General features: G+C 47.8%; 1 protein-coding gene across 5 annotated transcripts in view; it reads left to right on the top strand.

Moving 5' to 3' along the window:
* DENND2A (DENN domain containing 2A) overlaps nt 1-10,564 on the top strand; it is a 102,340-nt gene extending 91,776 nt beyond the window's left edge. For 4 of the 5 annotated variants that reach the window (XM_042973692.1, XM_042973683.1, XM_042973680.1 and 1 more), the window contains exons 17-20: nt 4,433-4,550; nt 4,865-5,110; nt 6,713-6,799; nt 7,912-10,564. In XM_042973692.1, the coding sequence (XP_042829626.1) occupies nt 4,433-4,550; nt 4,865-5,110; nt 6,713-6,799; nt 7,912-7,943 (483 nt within the window). In that variant the 3' untranslated portion in view covers nt 7,944-10,564. The remainder of the gene's footprint in view (nt 1-4,432; nt 4,551-4,864; nt 5,111-6,712; nt 6,800-7,911) is intronic. The other variant, XM_042973689.1, reaches the window with a different exon arrangement.
* Nucleotides 10,565-20,154: the final 9,590 nt, after the last annotated feature.

Raw genomic sequence — 20,154 nt, 5'->3', positions numbered from 1 at the left:
GCTGGCTTCAGCGTGCTGCTCTGTTTTCACCTCTCTGTTGTTTGGGACACAATTTTCCAGGTCTGGAAAGGCTCCTTGGTGGGCCTGGGATTGCACAATAGGCCGGCAGGCTTGAGTGATCCCTAGCCGGGCTGTACTGAGAACAGGACAGAAGGCAGGGGTCAAAGGGGAAGGGTTTGGGAATGGATTGAGTCCCATTTGTTGTGTTAGAAAATTATTTTCTAACAGTTAGAAGCTTTGTATAGGTTATAACTATAGACGGTGCGCCTGGGTGACTCAGTCGGTTAAACATCGGACTCTTGATTTTGGCTCAGGCCACGATCTCAAAGTTCGTGAGTTCAAGCCCCACGTCAGGCTCTGCGCTGACAACAGAGAGGCTGCTTGGGATTCTTTCTCACCCCTTCTGTCTCTGCCCCTCCCCTGCTCATGCTATCTCTGTCTCTCTCAAAATAAATAAAATAAACTTGAAAAAAAAAAAAAAGAATATCTTAAAAAACAAAAGGAAAGAGAAAGAAAAAAACACAGTTGACCCTTAAACAACACAAGGGTTAGAAGTGTCCCTGCATAGTTGACAATCTGTGTATAATAACTTTTGACTTAACCAAAGACTTCATTACCGATAGCCTACTGATGGCCAAAAGCCTTACTGATAGGATAAACAGTTGATTAATACATATTTTCTTTGTTATATGTCTTATACATCAGATACTTGGAATAAAGTAAGCTAGAGAGGGGCGCCTGGGTGGCTCAGTCGGTTAAGCGTCCGACTTGGGCTCAGGTCATGATCTCACGGTCCGAGAGTTTGAGCCCTGCGTCGGGCTCTGTGCTGACAGCTCAGAGCCTGGAGCCTGTTTCAGATTCTGTGTCTCCCTCTCTCTCCGCCCCTCCCCTGTTCATGCTCTGTCTCTCTCTGTCTCAAAAATAAATAAACGTTAAAAAAAAAAATTTTTTTTAAAAAGTAAGCTAGAGAAAAAAAGAGAAAGTATTACCAAGAAAATCATAAGGAAGAGAAAATACCTTTACAGGACTGTACTGGATTTATTGAAAAAGAAGTTGCCTGTAAGTGGACCTACAGAGTTCAAACCTGAGTTGTTCAAAGGTCAACTGTGTGTGTGTATACGTGTGTGTGTGTGTGTGCACGCGCACCTCTAAAAGAAATGGAAAGGAAAACTCACCAAAACATGGATACTAACTGTTTGGGGTGGGAGACTGAAAAGGAGTCAGAGTGTGAGAGATCTTAAATTGTTTTAATACTTTCATTTGTTTTCTATAATGATCACAAACTGCTCTCATTATCAGAGAAAATAATACACATTTATTTTCTTGTTACCACTCGCCTAAGAGAGCTAACTCCTATCAGATCTTGCAAAGAATCACGGTAGTAAGGTTTTCCAGGCATTCTGTTGGATTGCTTTTAAACTTGATGTGGCCATACTGCTGACAAGTTCTGTCATGTTAATGTGGTTTGTTCGGTTTTTTTAATCATTACTTTTGTCTGCTTGCCCTTCCCAAGGCCCTCCTGCTCTGAGGTCAGATCATAAAGCCAACTTCGGATCACACTGGTCATCTGTCCTGACCACAGCTCCCTTATTAGCACTGGCCATCCTGCAGGGTGGGGGCAGCGGGGAACATTTGTTGAGTATCTACTAGGTGCCAAGGACTTTGTATTGTACTTAATTTCCCCCCAGCTTTATTGAGATATTACTGACATATACCAGTTTACAATGATGATTTGATGCATGTACATACTATGAAATGATTATCACAATAAGATTAGTTAACACTTCTATCCTCTCACATAATTATCCTTTGTGTGTGTGTGATGACATTTAAGACCTAGTAACAACTCTCAAGTATACAGTGGAGTGCTGTTGTTAACTGTAGTTACCATGCCATGCATTGGATTTCCCCGGAACTTATCTTACAACCTGAAGATTATACCCATTTCCCCCACACCCTGGCTCCTGGCAACCACCATTCTACTCGAAATCTGTGAGTTCGGCTTTCTTAGATTTCACATAGAAGGGAGAACATACAGGATTTGTCTTTGTCTGACTCCTTTCACTAAGCATAATGCCCTCAGGGTCAATCCATGTTTTCACAAAGGCAAGATTTCCTGCTTTTTTATAACTGACTAATATTCCATTATATGTGTATGTGTGTGTGTGTGTACATTCCATTGTGTGTATGTATGTATATGTGTGTTGTATGTGTGTGTATATTCTTTGTTATCTATTATTTTATTTTTTTAATTTTTTTTTAATTTTTTTTTTTTGTTTATTTATTTTTGAGACAGAGAGAGACACAGCATGAACGGGGGAGGGGCCGAGAGAGAGGGAGACACAGAATCGGAAGCAGGCTCCAGGCTCTGAGCCATCAGCCCAGAGCCCAACACGGGGCTCGAACTTGCAGACCGTGAGATCGTGACCTGGCTGAAGTCCGACGCTTAACCGACTGAGCCACCCAGGCGCCCCTTAATGTTTATTTTTTGAGAGAGACAGAGACAGAATGAGAGTGGGTTAGGGGCAGAGAGAGAGAGGGAGGCACAGAATCCGAAGCAGGCTCCAGGCTCTGAGCTACCAGCACAGAGCCCGACGCGGGGCTCGAACTCACGGACAGTGATATCACGGCCCGAGCCGAGGTCAGACGCTTAACCAACTGAGCCGCCCACGCGCCCCTATCTATTATTTTCTTTATTCACTCATCCATGAACGAACACTTAGGTTGTTTCCATGTCTTGGCCTTTGTGAATAATGCCGCAGTGAGCATGGAGGTGTAGATACCTCTTCAAGATAGTGATTGCATTTCCTTTAGCTATATACCCAGATTACTGAATCAGTAATTCAGTAATTCAGTAATTACTGGGGTTACTGAATCAGAGGGTAGTCCTATCGTTAACTTTTTGAGGAACCTCCGTTCTGTTTCCCCGTAGCCGCTGCACTAATTGACGCTCGCACCAACGGTGCGCAAGTATACGACTGTCGTTCATCATTTCTTTCACTGTGCAGAAGCTCTTTAGTGCAATGCGGCCCTTTTTTATTTTTGCTTTTGTCACTGTGCTTTTAGGTGTCATAACCGAAAAAATCATTGCCAAGACCAATGTCAAGGAGCTTTTTCCATTTATTTCCAATAGTTTTACAGTTTCAGGTCTTATCTTTAAATCTTTAATCCATCTCATGTTGATTTTTGTGAGTGGTGTAAGATAGGGGTCCAATTTTTTGCCTTTGCATGTGAATTTCCCGGCACCATTTGTTGAAGAGACCGTCATTCTTTGAATTGAATTCTTTTGTTTTTTTAAGTTTTTTTTAAATTGATTTTTGAGAGGAAGCGTGAGTGGAGGAGGGGCAGAGAGAGAGGCAAAGAGAGAGAATCCCAAGCAGGCTCCACACTATCAGTGCCACAGCCCAATGTGGGTCTCAAACCCACAAACCACAAGATCATGACCTGAGCCAGTCAGATACTTAACTGACTGAGCCACCCAGATGCCCCTCCTCATTGAATTCTTAGCTCCCTTGCCAAATATTAGTTGAGCATAAATGCGTGGGTTTATTTCTAGGCTCTCGTATCTGATCCATTGGTTTATGTGTCTCTTTTCATGCCAGTACCATACTGTTTTGATAACTATAGCTTTGTAAGAAAATTTGAAATCAGGAATTGTGATGCCTCCAGCTTTATTCTTCTTTCTTAGGATTGCTTTGGCTATTCATTGTCTTTTGTGGTTCCATGTGAAATTTAGGATGGCTGTTTTTATTTCTATAAAAAATGCCATTGCAATTTTGATAGGGATTGCACTGAGTCTATAGATGGCTTTGGGTAATATGGACATTTTAACAACATCGATTTTTCTTTTTTTTTTTTAATTTTTTTAATTTTTTTTTTAACGTTTATTTATTTTTGAGACAGAGAGAGACAGAGCATGAACGGGGGAGGAGGGGCGGAGAGAGAGGGAGACACAGAATCTGAAACAGGCTCCAGGCTCTGAGCCGTCAGCACAGAGCCCGACACGGGGCTCGAACTCACAGACCGTGAGATCGTGACCTGAGCTGAAGTCGGACACTTAACCGACTGAGCCACCCAGGCGCCCCAACATTGATTTTCCTAATTCATAAACACAGAATATCTTTTCATTTATTTACATCTTTGTCAAATTCTTTCATCAATGTCTTCTATATGCATTTAATCTTCACAATGGGGAAGATATGGATTGCTAGCCCATTTTACAAGTGGGGAAACCGAGGCTCATATCGCTTGTAAAAAGTGGAATAGAGATTCAAACCTCAGATCTCTGTCTCTAAGTCATATTCCTTCCGCTAAACCAAAAACCATGCCAGGATGGCCCTGCGGTGTATCCAGCATGACCTGCTGGCCAGGATGCAGCTATCCACCCCAGAAGCCCTGGGGCAATGGCCCACCTGCTTTTTCTGCTTTGCAGATGGATGACGAGGACTCCATTCTCCCCAGGAAGCTGCAGGTAGCCCTGGAGCACATTCTGGAGCAGAGGAATGACCTGGCTAGTGACCAGGACGAAGGGCCCCCGGACTGCAAGCGTGGTAAGTGCCCAGCCACCTCCCAGACTGCACCTTGCTCTTCCGTCATTACAGTCCGGGAACAAATGGGCAAGTGACTGTCCCTTCCACGTGGCCGGCCGGAGAGGCATGCCCGGAGAGAAAGTGGGTGTGTAACCCCTTTATCTGGATCTCATTCTAACACTGAATCGTGAGACGATTTTTCCCGCCTCCTCCGTTTGGGCCCTAAAATCCCTGATGACAAGGGGACACGAAATGACTTCATCACCTTGGGTAACCTGTGTCTCGGGGGCTCTGTGTCAACCCTGCCCTCACCGGCCCCTCCGCACTGTGCTCAGGCCCGGAGTCCAGCCCCTTGAACGAGGTGGTGTCAGAAGCCTTTGTCCGCTTCTTCGTGGAGATCGTGGGTCACTACTCCTTGTTCCTGACGGCGGGCGAGCGCGAGGAGAGGACCCTGCAGCGAGAGGCCTTCCGCAAAGCCGTCTCCTCCAAGAGCCTCCGCCGTTTCCTGGAGGTTTTCATGGAGACCCAGACCTTTCGGGGCTTCATCCAAGAGCGGGAACTGCGCCGGCAGGATGCCAGAGGTGAGGAGGCACCTTCCACGTGGGGGCCCAGGCAGCTAGGGACGCCCTGGCCCCGGGGGCAGATGAGTAAAAAGGAAGGTCATGGAGCCAGCGCCCTGGTGGGACCAGTGCGGCTGCCTGCTCTGGAGAACGCCCCTTCTTGCCACCTCGGAGCTGAGCCAGCTGCCCCAGTGTCCTGCCTGTCTTCTCGGGCCATCTCTGTCCCCTCTCACAGCCTCTTCCAGAACCACAGTCCAGGTTCTGGTGGCAAGTTCTCCTTCTGTTCTATCTTTCCAACTTTACGAAACCCTTGAGAACACTCTCTCCTGTCTCTCTGTGGCCCCTCGTCTCCTTTTCCTCAGGCCTCTCCTCCTCCCTTCTGCCCTTCTTTCCTCCATCTCCACTGGGCATGGCAGGAGCCAGCTGGGACGGGACGGGGGAAGACAGGAAGGCCGAGGCCTCCACTTTGTGTGAGGGCCTCCTGATGCTTAGCCAGATTGACCACACAGGAGGGAGGACAGCAGTGGTCTCCCAGCATGGGGGTCATCTCGCCACAGAGGCCACCCATTCCCCTCCTGCACTCTCTCTCCTCCCTCTTCCTGTCCCCTTTGGCTGGGTTCCATCGTATTTCCAGGGCTGGAGGAGGCAAAGTATGTGAAGGAGGATCAGATCACTCCCCTCTCTTTCTTACATCATCTTAAGCCCTTTCGGGAATCGAAAAGCTAGAAATGTGGGTAAAGACGGTCACCGATGGGATTAGACTGGGGTCGGTGGAGAGATGCTTTGTGAGTGAGTAGGGAGTGCAGTGAGTAGGGAGGGCAGGGGGGTCCTGGGAGAGCCTCGGCCTGGGCCTTGCTGTCCTCTGGTGCTGTGATGGCAGAGACTAGGCTAAGGAACCAAAGCCCCACATTCCTGGAGCTCTTTGCAAAGTAGTGATGGAGGCTGGCCACACTTCAGGTATTCTGATGAGTGGTAACTGAAGAGACAAAAGGAAATTGATTAAAGTATGAGTCACACTGCCCATGATAGGATTCCTTTAAAGAGAAGCTCTGCTTTACCAGCATATCTGTCTACAGATCACTATTTGATAGAAAGGTCCAGAGACACAAAAGCTTAAAAGTAGCATGGAAGGCAGCCTCTATCCAGGGAAGACCGATGAGAAAAGAAGACAGAATGGCTGAGGCTCCCGCCCTGGCCTCACACCTACGAGGTGCTGTGTCTGGCCCTGCTGAGCTGATAGATGGCTGATGGATTCCCAGGAAGCCAACCACTTGGCCAGCGTTCCTTGTATGGGAGGCTGCAGGAGTCCTGAAAGCCAGGGCCGTCTGGTTCATCCTCCAAACCGCATGCCTGGCACGGTATAGACACTTGGAAGGTGTTTGCTGAATAAAAATAGGATTTCACATACGGGCTAGCTTTCTAGCCTCCCAAAGACACTTACTGCACAAGGTTGGGCAATTATAAGGTCAATAAAAACCCTTAGAAACCTTACGATTCAGAGCATGTTTATAGGAGCCGCTCGTCTCAGAAGCAAGGTTTTTTTATGGCAGTAAGGAAATGGGTATGTTTAGAAGAGAGGGAAAGAGAAGGGACTAAAATGGCTGGGATTTCTTTTGCCAACAGGTCTGTTTGAGGTCCGAGCCCAGGAGTACCTGGAAACACTCCCCAGTGGAGAACACAGTGGCGTCAATAGGTTCCTGAAGGGACTTGGTAAGGCCCAGCTGTCAGTCCCCAGCACCAGCCTCTGGTCCTTGGAGTCTCAGCCAGTTGCCTCACCTGGGGTGGGTCCTAAATAATGCTGAGCTGTGCTTCCGCACCAGCATTGTAACCTCCTGTTCTAATCTGGCCCCAGAATATAAACAGAGGAAGCTAAGGACCCCTCCTGCTTTACAGCCCCCTGGGCTGTCTTGCTATCTTCCTTCGCTGTTATCTCCCATGGTCTTTTTTTTTTTTTTTTTTAACTTATATAGTTAGAGAGAGAGAGAGAGAGCAGGCTTGTGTGTAAGGGAGGAGCACAGGGGGAGGGAGAGAGAATCCCAAGCAGGCTCCACACCCTTAGTACAGAGCCCAATGCGGGGCTCGAACCCACAAACTAAGAGATCATGACCTGTGCTGAAATCAAGAGTTGGAAGCTTAACCAACTGAGCCACCCAGGTGCCCCCTTTTTGTTCCCCCTTTTTTACTCCCACACTCTCAAATCTTCTGGGGAATTGAGTTTAGGAAGTGCGAAGGGAACCAGAGAAGGGTGTGTGGCAGGAAAGGCCTGGACTAGCCTGCAAGTGGCCCTGAAAAGTGGAAACGTAAGAATTATAAGGACCTTGGGGCGCCTGGCTGACTCAGTCAGTGGAGCGTGCAACTCTTGAGCTCAGGGTTATGAGTTTGAGCCCTATGTTGGGTGTAGAGATTACTTAAAAAAATAAATAAAAATTAAAAGGAAAATAAAAGAATCGTAAGGACTTTGGTTGAATTGCACTGACAAGGCACAGGAGGAGCTACACGTGGCCATACTGTGCCTGCCCCGACCCACCGGGCCTCCGGGAGTCTTCTCCATCCTTGGCTCCTCAAGGACACGGCACATTCAGTGCTTCCTGTGTCACCAGTGCAGGAGCAAAGCCTCCTTTCCGGCTCTGAAGCTCTTCCTTTCAAAACTCCCACCTCTGGGGAAGATCCCTTTTCGTCACGGAAGGGCACACAGAGAGGCTTCAGAGGTGACACTGGAGGCCACACTTGTCCACACCGCGTCTGGGATGAAAAGAGCAGGATTTCACTTTTGTCTGCCTGGTGAAATGTTCTCGTTTTCTTTTCTTTTCTTTTTTTTTTAGGCAATAAAATGAAGTTTCTCCACAAGAAATAACCTTTGGCTCGTCCTCAAGGGGAAACTTCCTCCTAGTGCAAGCACATTTTAAAAAAAAACAGTCCTAGTGGCCTTTCTGAAACGCTGGGTCCTGGTTGTCCCACGTGCGGGGTGAAGGCCAGGATGGTTTCCGGCTGCCGCACAGCCTCCCCAGGACCCAGGGCCCAAGAGCCGTGCAGCAGGTGCTGCTTCTCCAGAACAGCGCTGTGAAGGGGACCTGAGACCAGGCATGTCACCGACATTCAGATGTATTGTTTGGGTTGTTGGGTTTGGGACTTTTTATATTTTTAACCTTAGGTATTAAAAGAAAGAAAAGTGTTTGGGTTTTCTTTTTATTATGCCAGGGCTAGGAAGAGTCTCTTCTGCCCTGTGCCATCTTGCCCTGGTTCATCCTGCCTGGCAGCTGGGCTCTAAAGCCAAGAGGAAGGAGGAGGAGGAGGGCAGGAGCAGTGACCAGGGACTTAGAAACAAGGTGCTCCTCTGGCAGAGGCAGGGACAGATGCAGGTGTCAGGGGAGGAGGGCTGTGGCGATGCCTACCACGCTCCTGCTCACAAGTGGGGAGGGGGGTGGGGGACACCTTTCCTTTCCCCGAAAGGATTGGCCTGTGTGTGGAATGAGGTCATATCGGGGCTGTAGGAACAGTTGCCTCCTGGGATGAGCTGCACTTGAGGCCAGCCAGTGATGCCACCTGGTGGCCAAGGTCATTTGTTGTACAACCCAGTCGTCTCGTCCCAAAAGGACCTGACTCCTCTGGATGGCTTCTTCTCTCTTCAAAGCCGTAGCATCACTCACTGCCCAAGCAGTCCATGACTTTTAGAGGCATGCACAAGAAGGAAATCTCCTGCTAAGGTCTGTTAAGGAAACGTTCTTGGGGTCCTTAAAACACGGAAGCCACAGCTTTGACCCTATTCCCATTTATATCGTAGGAAACGTTCCCATCTCGTTGTAGGGACCCAAATCGGCATAAGTGAAATAGTACATGTGAAGGAAAAATGGAGGGGCTTGTGGTGTTGATGTTAACAAGAGGGGCATCCAGACTTTGGGGTCAGCTTCCTCAGACCTGTGCTCCAGCGAGGAGGCTTACTCCTCTGGACCAGAAGCAGGGAGGTGTGGAAGAGGCTGCACCCCAAGTGCCATCCTGCAAGGGCTTCAGGGGGGACGCAGGAAAAGAATGGTGGGCAGCACAGGCAAGTTCTCAAGCAGACCTCAGGCCCGCCACCACAGCATATCCCGCTGGTGGATCCCCTCCGGACGGCACCAGCAGTCTGAACTCTGTAATGGCCCAAGGACCTGTGCCACTTGGCAGAGGTTCTCACCTTTAGGGAGTTGGTAGCAAGGAGTCTTCTAAGGGAAAGAAAAAAGAACAAGAAGGAAAATGAAGAAGAGGTTGACCTGTCATTCTCCATTAAAGGTTCTTAACTGGAGTCATGAATGACCCCCTCCCACCTGCAGGTTGTATCCAAGCTTTGGTATGTCCATTTGTTTTTTAGGAGAGAGGATCCATGGTTTATATCAGATTCTCAAAGGGGTCCAAGACCCCCCAAAATGGTAGGAACCAGTCTATACATCACAGTTAACCTGGGTAGGTATGTGTGTTGGGGTTGGGGGGCGGGGGAGACTGAATAGGCGTCTCTTGAGTCTTGGGGGCTCAGGAATTTGTACCTAACAAGCTCCTCAGATTAGTTTATTTTATTAATACCAATATTCTACCCAGAGATGATCTCTTTTAATATTTTGGAATATACCTTCTTTTCTAACTTATTTCATATTATATTGTTTACTTAACACCTCCAGGTGAATAAATACACATCTTTGTCAACATTTCTTATGATTGTGTAACACTCTATTTTATAGATGTACTAAAAGTTATTTTACCAATCCTCTACCTTTCTGCATGCAGGATATTTCCAGTTTTTAATATCCTAAAGAGCATTGAGAAAAGCATCATTGTATAAGTATCTCAGTACTTTGCCTTATTTTCATTTTCATTTTTGCTTGAAGTAAAATATACATAACAGAAAAGTTCTCCGATCGTGAGTATACAGCATAACAAACCTTTGCAAATGACCACATCCGTGTAACCATCACTCAGGTCAAGAAGAGAACATCATCAGACCCCGGAGAACCCTCCTACCCGCCTTCCCAGCGTTCCTCCGGTCCAACTCTGCTTATGTTCAAACTAAATCAACTGAAAAGTTGTCTACAATTTGCAAAGTGGGAAATTAGGCTGGGGAGGGTCAGAGGCAAGATAAACAAAGCAGAATTGTAATCCCAGCTCACAGCTTAGGGCAGACTGTGGATGGACAACACTGTTCGGGTTCAGAAACCAAGTGTGGCTGGAAGACCTGGGTGGGCTAGACCAGATGACCGCCACTCAGCCTATGTGTCGTGCCTCACACGGAGCATCTGTCCAAGAACCAAGTCCTCTAATGCCAAGAAAAAGCATACATTTTAACGAAGAATGTGTATGTGTTTACAAGCACTCCGTTATTGCATTTCAGTTCACATGGTCCATTTCCCCCAGGCAGTGGGGATAATCCTTCTGCCTCCTTGATCCTTGACAGCCTCCTTCATACCCGCCCCATTTCTCCCCCCCCCCACTTTTTATTATATTGGGATGAAATTCACAGAACATAAAATTAATCATTTTTTTCTTTTTTCAAGTTTATTTATTTTGAGAGAGAGAGAGAATGAACAAGGAGGGGCAGTCAGAAAGGGGGACAGAGGATCTGAAATAGGCTCTGTGCTGAGAGCAGAGAGCCTGATGTGGGGCTCTCACTCAGGAACCATGAGATCATGACCTGAGCCAAAGTCAGTTGTTTAACCCACTGAGCCACCCGGACGCCCCTAAAATTAATCATTTTGAAGTGAAAAATTCACTGCTATTTGGTACACTCATAACATTAGCAACAACCAAAACCATTTTCATCATCCAAAAATTAAACATTTAAACACTAAACAGTTACTCCCATTCCCTCCTCCCCCCTGCCCCTGGCAACCATGAATCTTCTTGCTTTGTCTATGGATTTATCTACTCTGGATATTCTGGATATTCTGGATATTATAAACAGGATCACATCATGTTGCCTGTGTCTGGTTGCTTTCACTTAGTATAATGTTTTCAAGGTTCATCCAGGCTCTAGCACGGGTGAGAACTTCATTCCTTTTTATGGCTGAATGATATTCATTGTATGGATAGACCACATTCTGTTTATTCATTCTTCCATCAACGGACACTGGCTTTATTGCCACCTCTTGGCTATTGTGACTAGTACGGCTACAAACGTGTGTGCATGTATTTATTTAAATACCAGTTTTCAATTTCTTTGAGTAGATACACCTAGGAGTGGGATTGCGGGTCATATAGAAATTTCTACATTTAGATTTAGACGGGGGCGCCTGGCTGGTTCGCTTGGCAGAACCTGAGACTCTTGGTCTTGGGGTTGTGAGTTCAAGCCCCACATTGGGTGTAGAGATTGTATATTAAAAAAATTTTTGGAGGAACCACCAAACTATTTTCCACAGTGGCTACATTGGTTTTCATTCCCACCCCCAATGTGTGAGGGCACCCCCCCCCCACCTTTCAATGTTCCATTCCTTTCTTCAGACAGGTTCCAGCTTGCTTAGCTATCCCCATCACCTTCCAGCCATACCTCTCAGAGAGGACCCCATGTTTCTCGGGGGGGGGGGGGGAGTTGGCACCCCCTGCATCAGAATCACCTTGAGTACAAGTTTGAAATGCAGATTCCTGGGACCCACCTTAACCTATCTAGGGCTTAAGCCCTGCAACCCTTGATTGGCCAAGAGTTCACCAAACATCTTCAGACATTTACAGGACTCTGTCTTAGGTGACTCACCTCCTCAGGTGACTGATCTCCTCCCTTATAAGCAAATTCTCCTTTATGTTTCGCTGACAGAGAGTAATCTTAGGGCCAAGTTTTGGAAATGAGACTTTTGCATGCATGTCCTGATTTCAGCATTACCTAAGGGCTCCTAAAATGCTCTGCAAAATAAAAACATAAATGGGTATAAGCTTGCAAGGGGTCACCCACACTCATATGAGATATCAAAGCTGGTGAACTAGGTTTTTGAGAAAGGTCCCATCATTCTAGTTACCTGGCATAGGCTTGAAAGCAAGCCCAAGGTGGTACATGCTAGGCCCCCAAAAATCCCGAGGAGAGATTGCTGTAGGAGTGAGCTCAGAAGAGGGTGAGGTGGGTGTGTGCAGGGCAGGCTGGGCCGGGGTGGGGGGGGGTGGGGGTGGGGGAGGAGGGCTCAGACTTCACGAGGAGTTGATGTGAGCTGAGTCCAGAGCCCGACTTGGGTGGGCAGGAAGGGCTGAAACAGGCAGAGGAAGAAGGGAGATTCTGGCCTGAGCCAAGGTTAGTAAGAAAAGCAAAGGGCAGGTGAGAAGGGCCATTGAACTGCTGGCACCTGTTAAGGCCAATTAACTTGGCTTGGCCGGTGGCCACACCTCACCCTCACCCAGATCCTGGGCGGGGTGCAACTGGCAACCTCTGCCTCCTTTTTGGTTACAATTCACAGAGGCCTGGTGCCAGCTTCCCTGGCAATGGGTCAAAAAGCAAACAGCGTCACCATCGATCAACCCCGGGCACCTCAGCCAGCTGCCCTGCCTGTCTTCCTCTCCTCCGCCTACAACCCACCCCAGCTGTCTTCCTAGGAGCACACAGGTAAGTCCTGCATCCAAACCTCACGACGGTTGTTCTTCCTACAGCAGAGTTCATTCTCTTACCCCTATGGGCAGAGTGTGGACAGAGTTCTCTTTCTGGCAGAGAACTCCAGATTCATGCGGACTCACCCCTCGCCCTCTCTGACAGGTGTGAAGGGGCTTATCCAGTGGGGCTCCGGGAGGCGGACAACTACCTGAGCCGACCAGAGCCCCAGTGCCTGGAGTTTAGCTTGGGTCTCGGGGCATAGGTCGCTCTTCGGGCCCTCGCTGCCTTGCCTTACCCCGGGAAAGCTCTGAGCGGCACCAGACACAGCACAGCAGCCTCAAGCCAAGCCGGGTGGGCCGCTAGGATGACTCAGGGTGGGGTGGGTCAGGGCCCTTCCCGGCAGCAGCACGGGGTGTCCGCTCCGCCCACGTCCTTGGCCTTGGCCAACCAGGTGGCCCTTCGAGCCCAGTCAGGCCCCTGCTGAGTGAGGAAGTGGTGCTGTGGAGGCAGAGTGAAGCCAAAAGCTGCCACATATCTTGAGATGGGGCATTTGCTTCCTGCGGGAGCTAGTGGGGTAAAGGCCATGCTCCGCCAGGCAGGACGGTCACCATCCGGCACTTTGTAGCCACGTCAAAATATTGGGCTTTCAAAACAAAACAAAAAAAACAAATGGTCTGGATAACCACGTGAATGTACTTAATGCCCCTGAGCTATATAGTCTAAAAATGGCTAAAATGATACATTGTTTTAATATGTTGGAGCACCTGGGTGGCTCAGTGGGTTAAGTAAGCATCTGACTTCTGCTCAGGTCATGATCTCATGGTTTGTGAGTTCGAGCCCCGCGTCTGGCTCTGTGCTGACAGCTCAGAGCCTGGAGCCTGCTTCGGATTCTGTGTCTCCCTCTTCCTCTGCCCCTCCTCCACTCACATTCTGTCTGTCTCTCTCAAAAAATAAACAATTTTTTAAAATATTGATTTATTTATTTTGAGATGGAGACAGAGAGAGAAAGAGATAAAAAGCAGGGTAAGGGCAAAGATGGAGAGAGAGAATCTCAAGCAGGCTCCACAGAGTGCGGATATCGACGCGGGGCTCGATTTCACCACAGTAAGATCATGACCTGAGTCAAAATCAAGAGTCAGATGTTCAACGGAGCCACCCAGGTGACCCTAAAATGATACATTTTATGTTGTGTGCCTGTTAAACCCCCTCTGAGACACATACACACACAAACCCACAGCAACAATGTTGCACTGCATGTGTATTCTAGTGCAATTATCTTAACTTTGGACAGATGTCATTCACACATATATTTCTATAAGATAAATGCCAACTTCTCCCTCTATGTAACGGCTTCCTTCCATTCCAAAGGTATTGTCCCACCAAATCTACATACTAAAGTTATATATATTCTTCTCAAAACTTTGTTTTCTTACTGTTCCAGGCCTGGTCCAGGAAACTGAAGGAATTCCTTAATGCCTTCCTCTGTGGTCTCAGGGTAAGAAATGGAGCCTTAGGACAATACGCCGAGCGTTGTGCTGGCTGACAGATTTCTGCTAAAGCCTGGTCCTCCCTCTGTCCTCTCCTTTCTGCAACTCAGCTGCAGGCAGGACGGTCCCCCACTTTCCCCTCTGCCCCCAGAACTCAATCGTCCCTCTTCCCTCAGGGCCCTGAGGTAGGTAGCTGTGGGGATGACAGCTGAAGTCACGCCTTCCAGGCATTTCTGCTTCTGCTGCCGACTCTCCAGCTTTAAGAGTTGACACTGGTGCTTAGGGGGATATTTTGGGGGGTGGGGAGACGGCTGTCCTGAATGGTACCCTTGATTTGCCATCGCCTCCCTGACTGTACCTGCCTAGTTCCTCACAGGTTCCCCACCACCCAAACCCTCCACTGTCTGAGACAACACAGCGGGCCCTGGGCCCTCACACACACATGCACACACACACACACACACACACACACACACACTGGTGACCTTCAGGGGAACACTGAAACCCCTCCGCTTTAAACAGCATGTGGAGGGACACCTGGGTGCCTCCGTGGGGTAAGCATCTGACCTCAGCCTCTCGCTTCATGAGTTCGAGCCCCACACGGGCTCTGTGCTGTCAGCGAGGAGCCTGCTTCGGATCCTCTGTCCCCCTCTCTCTCTGCCCCTCCCCTGCTCACGTGTGCACATGCTCACACTCTTTCTCTCACTCAAATAAATAAATATGAAAAAAAAAATAAAATAAAATGTAATAATTCCCAAACCCAGGCCCCTTCTCCCAGGGAATCACCCAAGCTTCCACCCACAGCAGTTAAAACAGAGCTGAGATCTTTCTGGGATTAGACAGTGCTGAAGGTCACCGTCAAAACCACAGAGATGTACGTGTTGAAAGGGTGAACTTTACAGCACGTGAGCTATATGTCAGTTAAGCTCAGAGTCAAGGCCAGCCACTGGGGGACAAGGAGAAGTGAAGCCTGGCATAGGGTAGAAGCTGTGCCTGTCATGGCCCCTGGGGGGGTCGTGGGACCAAACCAGCTGCAGCCCAGAGAAGAAGCAGGAGAACAGAAGCCCTGTCTTGGTGTTGGGCTCTGAGGCCTGCCGTCGCAGCAACCCCTGCGACGGCTAACCCCCCCAGCGAGCACTGCCATTCTCTGTCACGGTCGTCACGTGCACGGCCACAACCGGTAGTTAGCATCACCCCTTCCCTCGGGCCCCGTGAGGTCACACACACATGGTCTGGGCACCCAGGCATCTCCCCGATGAGCCCTCCTCCCAGGGACACAGCCACGGGCCGCATCCAACATTTCCCCGAATCCCGGCGTTTCTTCCAGCCCATGAAACCCGGAACAGCTCGAACATTCTGTCCGGGGGCCACAGCCCCCCTTCCTTGGCAGGCTCCCCACAGAGGAAACCAGGACAGCAAATGGGCCTCGTTCTTCTGAAAGAGGCATGAGAAAGCCAGACTGTTTCTGTCACGCTTTTCCCCCACACTCGCTCCTCCGGGGCTGGGGAAGGACGTTTGCAGTATTTGCACTGTATTGAAAAGGCGAGACGGGGCCCCAGACCACAGAGAGGCTGCCTTCCCCCCTCCAAGACCTGCAGGGCCAAGGGTGGGGAAGACGAGGTACTTGAGGAAGGAGCTGAAGCCACTTCAAAGTGTCCCTGAGTCACACGGTCACCTGGGGCCCAGAAAAGTGGTTTTCTATATGGAGAAAGAAGAAAATTGGTCCCCTACCTCAGACCACGCATACAAACTAACTCCAGGGGTCTCAGTGGACTCACCAGAAGGTCACGGATTCCGGAGACTGGGAGACTGCGTGGGTTTGAATTCTGGCCTCCCCCTCACTGGCTGGGGGGCCTGGAGTGAGTTCCCCAACGTCTCCTGCTTTCCCCATCTAGAAGATTAAAGTAATAAATAGAGCTTTTATGAGGTTGAAATTCGTTGATTTTTGTAATGTTTATTTATGTACTTATTTTGGGAGACAGAGAGTGCGAGAGAGCATGGGGCGGGGGGGCAGAGGGAAAAGGAGAGAGAGAGAATCCCAAGCAGGCTCCATGCTGTCAGCACGGAGCACAATGTGGGGCTCCGACCATGAACCATGAGATCATGACCTGACCTGAAATCAAGAGTCAAACGCTTAACTCACTGAGCCACCCAGGCGTCCCTAAATTAGTTAATATTTTTAAGGTTTGGAACTTGGTAAGCACCACTGAACAGCTTGTTAAATCAAAATGTTGGGGCACCTGGCTGGCTCAGTCCACAGAACATGAGACTCTTGATCTTTGAGGTCATGAGTTCAAGCTCCACGTTGGGTGTAGAGCTTACCTAAAGAAAAATAATAAATTAATAAAAATTTTTCAAATTCAGGAGGTGACTGTGTGTTGGGATGGGAGAATTCACTAGAAAGGAGCAGGAAGGGGCATGGGGGCTCCAATCAGAACCTTCTATCCTATTTGGGTGGTGACCATATGAGTCACACAGGTGTCAGAATTCACTGAACAACAATTAAGATCTGTGCGTATTATTGTATTTACATTATGTCTCAATTAAAAAAAAACAAAATACAAATATGAGGTTGGGGGGGAAACTTCTCCTCATCAAAAGATACCATCTGTACTGTGGAAAGATAAGCCACACATCAGGGGAAAGATATTTGTAACACATATCACTATCATCACCATCAGAGGGTTAATACCTAGAATCTAGAATGAGCCCCTAAAGGGGCACCTGGGTGGCTCAGTCAGTTAAGCCTCTGACTCTTGATTTCATGGGATCGAGCCCTGAATCTGGCCCTACACTGACAGCACAGACCTGCTTGGGGGTTCTCTCTCTCTACCCCTCCCCCTACCTCTCAAAATAAATAAACTTAAAAAAAAAAAAAAAGCTCCTAAAAATCAATAGGAAAAAGACAACCAATTCAACACAAACATAGGCAAAAGAACTGTGTGGTAACTTGATAGAAGAGGAAATACAAATGGTCTATAAACATTTGAAAAAGATTTTCAAATACAATATTAATCAGGTAAATGCAAATCGAAACCACAAAGTGTTTCCATTTCAAACTTCCCTGATGATCAAAAATTAAAGTCAGGTGATACTGGAAATTGACATATAAGTCACTTTGCATATCATAAAACTTACTCTTGTGAAGTGGAGAGGTTTGTAGTTTCTAGTCTAGTCACAAAGTTGTGCCACCGTCACCGGTACCTAATTCCACAACATTTTCATCACCTCGGAAAGATCTCCTGTATCTGAAACTGCTCTGGGCCTCAGCTGTGGGTGATGAGCGGGAGTGAGAAGAGCAGGGTCTTGGGGACGCTCAGCTCCTTTCCGACGTGTAGGATAAAGTGTAAGAGCATGGAAAAGCAGGATAGGATAGGAGTCAACAGGATAGCCACTTTGGAAAACTGACCAAAGACCCAGGAATCCCACTGCGACGTGTATAGCCAACAAAATGCATGCATATGCGCACCAAAAGATGTGCATGAGAATATTCATAGCAGCGTTATTTGTAACGGTCCAAAACGGGATATAGGGAAATATACATCAACGGTACAATGTACACACAGGGGCGCCTGGCTGGCTCAGTTGGTAGGGCACGCAACTCTTGATCTCAGGGTTGTTGAGTTCATTGGGTGTGAAGATTACTTAAAAATAAAATAAAATAAGGGACCCTGGGTGGCTCGGTCGGTAAAGCATCCGACTTCAGCTCAGGTCATGATCTCCCAGTCTATGGGTTCAAGCCCCGCGTCGGGCTCTGTGCTGACAGCTCAGAGCCTGAAGCCTACTTCAGATTCTGTGTCTGTCTCTCTCTCTCTGCCCCTCCCCTGCTCACTCTCTCTCTCTCTCTCTGAAAAATAAATAAACATTAAAAAAATTTTTATACATTAAATAAAATCCCCCCCCCCAAAAAAAAAAGAACAGTGAGGCACCTGGGTGGCTCAGTCAGTTGAGCACCCAACTCCTGATTTCAGCTCAGGTCATGATCCAAAGCCCCATGTCAGGCTCTGCAGTGAGCGTGGAGCCTGCTTAAAATTCTCTCTCTCCCTCTGCCCCTCTCTCCCTCTCTTTCTCTCTAAAATTTCAAAAAAAAAAAAAATCATTCTAAAAAAACAAAACAAAAACAGTAAAATGTATAAGTAAGGTGTGGTATAACCATGCAATGGAATACTATCCAGCACTGAAATGAACGAACTACAGCTACACGCAACCAGTGTAGGCTCATCTCTCAAACATAAGCCAAAGCAGCAAGAAAGAGAGGGGATCAGTATGATTCCATTTAAATAGAATTCAAAAAATTTAAAGTTTTTATTTTTGACAGAGAGAGAGAGAGAAAGAGAGAGCGTGTGCACAATTGGGGAAGGGGCAGAGAGAGAGAGACAGAATCCAAAGCAGGCTACAGGCTCTCAGCTGTTGGCCCAGAGCCCAAGGCGGGGCTCAAACTCAGGAACTTGGAGACCATGATCTGAGCCAATGTCGGCACTTAACCAACTGAGCCACCCAGGCACCCTGTCCATTTAAATAGAATTTTAAAACAGGCAAACCTAATAATGTTTTACTTAGGATTCCATATGTAGGTAGAAAAAAATGTAACAAATGGAAAAATTAATACAAAACTTAGGACTGTAGTTTCCTAGGGGCCAGTCTGTTCTGGAAGAGGCACATAGGGCAGGGCTTCTAGGAAATGATCATTCTCCTTGTTGATATGGGTGGTAGGTACAGGGGTGTGTGTGTGTGTGTGTGTGTGTGTGTGTGTTTAATTTTTTTTTTTAACAATTATTTATTTTTGAGAGACAGAGACAGCATGAGCAGGGGAGGGGCAGAGAGAGAGGGAGACACAGAATCTGAAGCAGGCTCCAGGCTCCAAACTGTTGCACAGAGCCTGACGCGGGGCTCGAGCCTACAAACCATGACCTGAGCCGAAGTCGGATGTTTAACCGGCTGAGCCACCCAGGCGCCCCTGTGTGTGTGTGTGTTTTAAATGTTTATTTTTTGGGGGGAGAGAGAGACACACACACAGACAGAGTGCAAGCAGGGGAGGGGCAGAGAGAGAGGGAGACACAATAGAAAGCAGGCCCCAGGCTCCAGCTGTCAGCACAGAGCTGAACTCACAAACCTTGAGATCATGACCTGAGCTGAAGTCGGATGTTTAACTGACTGAGCCACCCAGGCGCCCCGAGTGTGTGTTTTGTGGGGAGAAAAGCTTTTACCTTCTTAGGTTCAGGAATTTGGGGCCTACTAATTAGATTAACAAAAGCCAGAGTGATGGACAAAAGGTGCACAATCTTTATTAACATGTATGTGCAAAGGGACTCCTGAGTGGCTTGGTCAGTTGGGCATATGACTCTTGATTGCAGCTCAGATCAGGGTCTCACAGTCATGGGATCGAGTCTCACACTGGGCTCAAAGCAGAGCCTGCTTAGGATTCTCTCTCTCTCTCCTTCTCTCTCTGCCCCTCCCCCACTTCGATGCGTGTGCACGTGCGTGCTATCTCTCTCTCTCAAACTTAAATAAACATAAAAAAACCACATTTATGTGCATAGAAGTTCACAGGGAATAAGTGAAAATCAAAGAAGGGATTAAACTCGGGAGCTCATACACCATTTCGACAAAGAAATCAGGGGGGCCTGGCCGGCTCAGTCATAAGAACATGAGACTTTTGACCTTGGGGTCATGAGTTTGAGTCCCACGTTGGGGGTAGAGATTACTAAAAAACATAAATAAAACTTAAAAAAAAAAAAAGAAAAGAAACCATGGTTGGGCTTTGAAGGATGATAGATTGTGGAAGAGTGACTGGAGAATATACGGGGAAACTGATGACAGAAAAGTTAGCAGTTAGATTTGGTTCCATAGACTCATGTCTATGCCCGCCGACTCCGCATGTCCGGTGGTAACAGCTCCTCTCCTCTTTCTCACATGGGAGGAGGGGACTCCTTCACAAGGGAAATCTGTGCCCTGTTTTTAGAAGGAGGACAGAGAACTCTTTCTCTATCTGTGGATTCTCAGTTGCCTTCAGCTCAAAATAGCTTTATACCAAAATGGTGTATTTT

The sequence above is a fragment of the Panthera tigris genome, chromosome A2 (genome assembly GCF_018350195.1).
Source record: "Panthera tigris isolate Pti1 chromosome A2, P.tigris_Pti1_mat1.1, whole genome shotgun sequence".
NCBI classification, from domain to species: domain Eukaryota; kingdom Metazoa; phylum Chordata; class Mammalia; order Carnivora; family Felidae; genus Panthera; species Panthera tigris.
Note: the sequence above shows the minus strand (reverse complement) of the source record. Positions and strands in the feature narration are given on the sequence as shown.